This window comes from Dunckerocampus dactyliophorus, chromosome 4, assembly GCF_027744805.1.
Source record: "Dunckerocampus dactyliophorus isolate RoL2022-P2 chromosome 4, RoL_Ddac_1.1, whole genome shotgun sequence".
Lineage (NCBI taxonomy): Eukaryota > Metazoa > Chordata > Actinopteri > Syngnathiformes > Syngnathidae > Dunckerocampus > Dunckerocampus dactyliophorus.
In genome coordinates this window covers 32,904,305-32,912,760 of record NC_072822.1, presented here as the reverse complement: position 1 = coordinate 32,912,760, position 8,456 = coordinate 32,904,305, and the positions used below count along the sequence as shown (strand labels likewise).

The window sequence follows — 8,456 nt, the reverse complement described above, 5'->3', positions numbered from 1 at the left end:
CAGAGGGAGTGAGGTTTAACAACGTACACTCGCACAGCCTCATTGGCTGGCATCCAATACATATATAACAGCGGTACAATCGCCTTCCGGGTGGTGTATTTGTTAAAGTGTCTCGGCTACCAAGGTAAGCAGGGAGAGGAATGTACTAATTGTAATTGTAATTTGTTTTTCCTTTAGCTAACGTGTTGTACAAGCCACCGTAAATCACAGACCTCCAGACGTATACTTGAGTTAAAATCACGCTTACAGCTTTATTGAAAATGCATTAACATCTCATTTATTACAATTACAGTGCTCAAACCTGTTAAAATCCATAGAATCCAGCAAACATTTCCCGCCACCGTTGCTTCTTTCCGGTAACGCCCCCCAAATAATCAGTGTACACAGAGTGCCCTCTGCTGACCAAAACAAGTAGTGAAAACTAAAACAGAACAGACATGATACAATTTAGGCTGGAACACATTCAATGGAAAACAATACTTTATTAGCTGTTGCATTCTATGTCCACAATAAAATACAGCATCCATGCGATACCCAGTCAATACAGAGCCAGTATCGCTGATACCGATATTGTCCAGTACTTTTTAAGACAATTTTTCAATTAAATTGAATAATTTTGTCAATTTGCCTGTAATTTTTTTTATTTTTTTTATCACGATCATATTCAAATTAAATACCTGAAAAAGTCTTTCGGAAAACAAAAAAATATTTGGATCAATACACTTATGAATGAACATTTCATCAATATGCTATCCAACAATATCAACAAAAGAGAATGATTCCCTTTTATTACATACAATTGAGTAAAATCAAATAAACACTGCAAAATAAAAAAAAGCAAAAAATACTATTTTGCTCTCACTGAAATGCTTCAAAGGCCTCCTGAAAGCAGTCCGCACCCCAATGAGTGAAGCATAAGAATTCAAGTCACTGAAAAGGAATCAAATCAGTACTTTCCAGACCGAATCTGGAAGTGTCATCAGTTACAACATTTAGTGATGACATCATACAGTCAAATAAAAGACCTTTAACTACAAATGATTCCACTGCAGTCACCATGTCTTTCATTTGCACATGAATAAAAACAATGTATGTATTGAACAAAGACGTGTACAAAGAATATTACAACACAGTGACTGCATGGAAGTCAGGTGAGTCAAACAGTAGACCATCAGTGACTCTGCATGGGTCTTTTCAAAAAGGACTTCCAAGAAAATGTGTCACCACAATTTGAGCAACTAAATGGTTCTTCTCCTGTGAAGGGTTGGGCATCGAGCATCGATGGGAACCGGCACTAACATTACAATTCTCCCGGGATCATTACATTTTTTTTATGTCGATGCCTACATTCGATGCTGACGTCACAAATAGCTGCGAAAGAAGAAGAAGCCATCGCGCACCAACTGTTGCTGAAGCCAGACGCGTTTCCAACGTTACTTGGTGGTGTTGATGAGTCAGAAGAGCAAGCTGTAAGTAACAATTTATCAGTGTCCTGTTTATTTTGTGTAAGTAATGTAACAAAAGGGGTTCGGAAGCTGTCCGGAGGTCCTCGGGAGTGCTTGGGGGTGTGACCAATCACAGGGGAGCGGGCTCAAAGTGAGGCATACCTGGAGGGTGGCCGGGAGTAATTTACACAGATGGGAGGCAGGAAAAGGTACAGAATCTGGAAGATCTAGTAAGCTTTCTGTGCATGTCATGTGTAGCTGCTCTATGGTAGTCCAGAACTTAATACAAAGGACTGAGAATGAGTATAATAGGTCCTCTTTAACAGCATTGTCTCAAGAATTGTTAGGAACCGGAATCAAAACAAGGAATCTGAATCAAAACCGGAATCGTACAAATTGAAACTATGCCCAACGCTACTCCTTTGTGTGTTCTCATGTGTAATTGCATGTTCGCTTTTCGAGTGAAGCGTTTACCACAGATTGAGCAAGTAAAAGGTTTTTCTCCTGAGTGCGTTCTCATATGTAATCCGAGGACTGACTTTTGAGCGAAGTGTTTACCACAGTCTGAGCAAGCAAAAGGTTTTTCTCCTGTGTGTGTTCTCATGTGTCTTTGCATGTTAGTCTTGAGAGTGAAGCGTCTACCACAGTCTGAGCAAAGAAAAGGTTTTTCTCCTGTGTGTATTCTCATGTGTAATTTAATGTCCGTCTTTCGATTGAAGCGTTTACCGCAGTCTGTGCAACTAAAAGGTTTTTCTCCTGTGTGCGTTCTCATGTGTAATTCCAGAACTGACTTTTGAGCGAAGTGTTTACCACAGTCTGAACAACTGAAATGTTTTTCTCCTGTGTGTGTTCTCATGTGTCTTTGCATGTGTGTCTTAAGAGTGAAGTGTTTACCACAGTCTGAGCAACTAAAAGGTTTTTCTCCCATGTGTGTTCTCATGTGTGATTGTAGGTTTGTCTTTCGAGTGAAGCTAAGACTACAGTTTTCGCAACTAAAAGGTTTTTCTCCTGTGTGTGTTCTCATGTGTGATTGCATGTTTGTCTTTCGATTGAAGCGTTTACCACAGTCTGAGCAACTATAAGGTTTTTCTCCTGTGTGTGTTCTCGTGTGTCTTAGCATGTCTGTCTTTAGAGTGAAGCGTTTACCACAGTCTGAGCAACTAAAAGGTTTTTCTCCTGTGTGTGTTCTCATGTGTGATTGCATGTTTGTTTTTCCAGTGAAGCGTTTACCACAGTCTGAGCAACTAAAAGGTTTTTCTCCTGTGTGCGTTCTCATGTGTCGAATCAAATAGCGCTTAAAAGAAAATCTTTTCTCACAAACTGAGCATTTAAAGCATTTATCTGTCTTCTTTTTAGAGCTTTCAGAGTGTTTGTTGCCAGTGTGAGTCGTCATATCACAGTTTGTATCGCTGCTCAGAGATTCTTGGTTGTAGTCGCTGTCTTCATCTTCAGTAGAGTGTGACGTTATGTCATCACTATCTGATAGTGGAGCTAAGAGGTTGTCTGCTTGTGATCCTCCACAGTGGTCTCCATCAGCTTCTGTTGTCATGTGTTGCAATAAGCTGCTGCATGAAGGCTCCGCCTCTCTCATCTCCTCAGTTGGACTATGATGAAGCTGTGAGGACTCAGGTGGTTTGTCTTCATGGCCTTCAATCACCGCAGAGACACCATTCAGAGTCAACCTGGTGAGATCAGCCACCTCTGGCCCTAGAAGATGCTCTCCCTTCTGAGTGATCGAAAGTTCTTCCTCTTCCTCTTTAACATAGGGTGGTTGTGACTCCGCCTCTTCCTCTTTAATGTGGGTGGGTTTGGGCCACTCCTCTTCCTCTTTAACATAGGGGGGCTGTGACTCCGCCTCTTCCTGTTTAATGTCAGTGGGATTGGGCTCCTCCTCTTCCTCTTTCATATAGGGGGGCTGTGACTCCGCCTCTTCCTCTTTAATGTGGGTGAGCTGTGGCTCCTCCTTGCCCTCTTGAACATAGGGAGACTGTAGCTCCGACCTTCTCATCTTCTTACTTGGAGTATGATGAAGCTGTGAGGACTCAGGTGGTTTGTCTTCAGTCACCACAGAGATACCAGTCAGTGGCAACCTGGTGAGAACAGCACTAAAAGATGCTCTCCCTCCTGAGTGGTCAGGAGTTGTTCCTCATCATCTTTAACATAGAAAGGCTCTTCTTCCTCTTCCTCTTCCTCTTCTTCTTTAATGGGCTGTAGATCCGCCTGCTCCAAAGTGAAGCTCCCACACTGTGGCTGAGGGAGATATTCTTGACGATCAGATTGTGGATGTCTGCAGGACACAAACAGGAATTATTGTGGACGCTTCTTGTGCACTTAAAAAAAAAAACAACAAAAAAACAAAACAAAACAAAAATCATCATTTGCAAATATGTCTGAAATAAGTAATTTTTTACTATATTGTATTGAAAGAAAGAAAGGGGTATTTTGAATGGTAAGTTGAGCTTCACCACCCTGGCAGATTCCTCTATTGACAAGACCAAAGCTACAGTATTTGTGTCGCTGCGAGTCGAGTTGTCACAAAGTACATCGCCGGAAGAAGAGAGAAGGTACTGGTGCCCTGCAGGTAGTTTTTAAATTGTCAATTTTGTGGTACCGTGGCATACAAGTGTTTTAGATGCTAGCAGTCTCTTGGCGGATTTTTGCTTTGAATGGCTAGACAAAATTTGGGCTAGGAGCTACTAGTTACGGGTAGGCATAGGAGAGGACAGTTATTTGGGGTCTTGTGTGAAAAGGCATTAGCTCTCGCTAGCGGTAGCATCGCGCTAGCTGGTCACAGATCAACACATACATACATTATAGCAATCTCATTTATCTTATTTATGTATTGTGCAAAACTATGATAGGAACAACATCAAATGATATGCAGTAAATAAACACACAGACACCATCCGCCAGTACAATGCTGCGGACTTGTTTTTTTCAGAGAGGTGCACCAACAAATACGTACCATTAGCACTCAATAAGGTCATCAAATCTTTTCTTTATGCATTCTCACATAATCAGCATTTGGGTCCAAATATGAGGTGAAAAATAAACCAGAAAAATACAATAAAGTAGTCTTATCCGTGCATAGTGGGAGAGGATGCATTGCCATTTAAATGGTGCATTCAAGGACCATGGAACAAGTCGCGGCTCACATTTAACATGCAAAAATTGTGGGATTTATAACTATATATTATTTTTTAAATTAAATGATAGCCCATATTTCCAAAATTTGTATCCGTTTACAAAAAAAAATTATTTGTAAATCCATCTATTTTCAATGCCACTTATCTTCACTAGGGTCGCGGGTATGCTGTAGCCTATCCCAGCTGACTTCGGGCGATAGACGGGGTAATCCCTGAACTGATCGCCAACCAACAACAGGGCATATTTACAAATTATTTAATTTTTCATTTTTGTGTTGTTTTTCTTCCTCCTCCCAGAGCTCCCAGAGCTAGAGTTTGCATGTCCTGATGATCCTAGGAGTTAAGTTGTCGGGGCTTTTTATGCCCCTGGTAGGGTCAAACATGACAAACAGGTCCTAGCTGAGGGACCAGACAAAGAGTGGCTTGATAGACACTGATGATGAAACAAACCATTGGACCACGTTTTCCCTTGCCCGCACATGGGTCACCACGGCCCCCCTCTGGAGCCAGGCCTGGAGGAAGGGCATGATGGCGAGCGTCTGGTGGCCGGACATACAGCCATGGAGCCCAGCCGGGCACAGCCTGAAGAGATGACATGGGTCCCCCCTCCAATGAGCTCACCACTCACGGGAGGAGCCAAAGGGGTCGGGTGCAGAGTGAGCTGGCTGGCAGCCGAAGGCAGGGACCTTGGAAGTCCAATCCTTGGCTAATGGAGCTAGCTCTTGGTACATGGAATTTCACCTCTCTGGTGGGGAAGGAGCCTGAGCTGGTGCACGAGATTGAGACGTTCCGGCTAGATATAGTCAGACTCACCTCAACGCACAGCTAGGGGTCTGGAACCAGTCCTCTCAAGAGGGGCTGGACTTTATTAAACTCTGACGTTGCCAGCAGTGAGACGCTTCTCACGGGCAGGGGTGGCAATTCTTGTTGGGCCTCGGCTTGTGGCCTGTATGTTGGAGTTCAACCCGATGAACGAGAGGGTAGTTTCCCTCCGCCTTCGGGTGGGGTGAGGGGTCCTGACTGTTTTGCGCCAAACAGCAGTGTCGGGGATGAGATTCTGCCCCAACTGGAGGAGTTTAGCTACCTCAGGGTCTTGTTCACAAGTGAGGCAAGGATGGAACGCGAGATCGACAAGTGAATTGGTGCAGCGTCTGCAGTGATTGGGACTCTACATCGATCCGTTGTGGTGAAGAGAGAGCTGAGACAAAAGGCAAAGCTCTCTCTTACCCGTCGATCTACGTTCCAACCCTCACCTATGGTCATGAGCTTTGGGTAGTGACCGAAAGGACAAGATCATGGGTACAAGCGGCCAAAATGAGTTTTCTACATAGGGTGGCTGGGCTCTCCCTTAGAGATAAGGTGAGAAGCACTGTTTTCCAGGAGAGACTCGGAGTAGAACCGCTACTCCTCCGCATTGAGAGGAGCCAGATGAGGTGGCTTTGGCATCTGGTCAGGAGGCCTCCCGGACACCTCCCTGGGGACGTGTTTAGGGCAAGTCCGACTTAGAAGGCTTCGGGGAAGACCCAGAACACGTTGGAGAGACTATGTCTCCCAAATGGCATGGGAACGCCTCGGGATCCTTGGATCAAAGATGGCGCCCTCCGTGGCAGACGTCTCTGTGACACTCTCCCGTGTTTTTCTATTTTTTGCTATTTTAGTGTTCATTTTGGACATCCAACACACTCACGCAATACATTACAACAGAGAGACACTTTTGAACATCGGCAGGTTTCACCATGAACTTTCATTTTGCCTCTCAGACTTTGCCTTTCTTCTGCGCCGGGAAAACGCAGCAGCCTGCGGGCCTGGTGAGCTGAATACCCGGCGAGCAAAGCATCCGAGGCGTAAACGAGGCAAGCGGGCCTGCCTGCATGCTAGGCTAAAAGCTAGAGCCACTAGGCCACCGCTACCAAGCCTGCTGCTAGCCAACGTCCGCTCTCTTGAAAACAAGATGGACGAACTATGAGCAAGGATTACAGCTCAACGTGAGATCAGGGAATGCTGTGTCCTCACCTTCAGAGAAACCTGGCTGACGGAGGATATACCGGACTCGGCGATCCAGTTGGAATCATTTGCTGCTTACCGGGGAGATCGGACTTTAGCGTCTGGTAAACACAGAGGTGGCGGCGTCTGTGTTTACGTAAACAAACGGTGGTGCATAGACGTACAGACGATGGAAAAGCACTGCTCGCAGGACATTGAGCTGCTGATGGTGAAATGCAGACCTTTTTATTTACCTCTTGAGTTTAGCGCTGTGTATTTAACTGCTGTTTACATCCCACCACGAGCTAACACCGCTAACGCACGAGGCCTCCTGCATGACAACATTGATAAACACGAGACCAAACACCCAGACGCTGTATTCATTATAACTGGCGATTTCAACCACTGTAACCTCAGGACTGTCCTCCCCAAATATTACCAGCATGTGAGCTTTCCCACAAGGGAAAATAACATCCTGGACCAAGTCTACAGCAACATGAAAGGTGCTTTGAAGGCTGTTCCAAGACCCCACTTTGGAAAGGCCGACCACATCTCTATATTCCTTTATCAAACATACAGACAACTTCTTAAAAAAGCTCCCCCTGTAAGTACAGCAGTTAAAGTGTGGAATGAAGAAACTGATCAAGTACTTCAGGACTGCTTTGGCTGCACAAACTGGGATGTGTTTAAAACTGCAGCGGGGAGGGAAGATTGTACTGATGAATACGCTTCTGCTGTTACTGGCTACATTAGCACACGCATAGAGACTGTTAGCACCACCAAGTATTACAGAAAATACCCTAACCAAAAACAGTGGATGAACTGTGATGTAAGGGCTAAGCTACGCTAAGCTGACATATTTAACCTGTCGCTTGCACAAGCATCTGTACCGACCTGCTTTAAGTCCACCACCATAGTGCCCGTACCCAAGAAGAGCAACGTGACCTGCTTGAATGACTATCGCCCTATAGCACACACTCCTATTGTTATGAAGTGCTTTGAAAGAATAGTCATGACCCACATCAAAAAGAGCATCCCGGCGGCAACTGTGGACCCTCTACAGTTTGCATATCGCCAGAACCGGTCCACGGATGATGCAGTCAACACTGCCATCCACACAGCCCTTTCTCACCTACAGGGCCAGGACACATACGTCAGAATGCTATTTATAGACTCTAGCTCTGCTTTTAATACAGTCAGCCCCCACAAACTCACAAATAAGCTCCTCACACTTGGCCTGTCACCCTCCCTCTGTAACTGAGTGTTTAACTTTCTCACAGGCAGACCCCAGTCAGTCAGAGTCCACAATCGCAGCTCAAGAATTGTGAGCACTGGGACCCCACAGGGGTGTGTGCTGAGTCCGCTCCTCTACACGCTCTTCACCTACGATTGCGTGGCCTCCCAGAACAACACCAGCATCATTAAATTTGCAGATGACACTACAGTTATCGGCCTGATCACTGGTGGTGTTGAAACATCATACAGAAGAGAGGGGGCGGACCTCATAGCTTGGTGTCGTGCTAACAATCTCCTTCTCAATACAGATAAGACTAAAGAGATGATCATCGACCCAAGAACAAGGGAAAAGGAGCCGCATAAACCCCTGTTTATTGATGAGACTGAGGTGGAGAGGGTGAAACCCTTCAAGTTCCTTGGCACACACATCAGCGAGGACCTCACCTGGTCTCACAACACCCAACAAATTATGAAGAAGTCCCAAAGGAGACGACTTCCTGAGAAGACTGAGGAAATTTGGCATGTCCACCACAATCCTGAGTTGCTTCTACAGATGCACTATGGAAAGTGTCTTTACCGCCTCCATCACTGTTTGGTACGGTAACTGTACAACACGTGATAGGAAGGCACTCCAGCGGGTGATCAA

The 8,456-nt window shown here is 45.1% G+C and overlaps 1 protein-coding gene across 1 annotated transcript in view; it reads right to left on the bottom strand.

Annotated features, from left to right (window-relative positions):
• Positions 1-248: 248 nt before the first annotated feature.
• Positions 249-8,456, bottom strand: part of LOC129180504 (gastrula zinc finger protein XlCGF57.1-like) — a 14,951-nt gene continuing 6,743 nt past the window's right edge. The window contains exon 2 of the mRNA XM_054775045.1: positions 249-3,732. Coding sequence (XP_054631020.1) covers positions 1,789-3,453 — 1,665 coding nt within the window. The 5' untranslated portion in view covers positions 3,454-3,732 and the 3' untranslated portion in view covers positions 249-1,788. The remainder of the gene's footprint in view (positions 3,733-8,456) is intronic.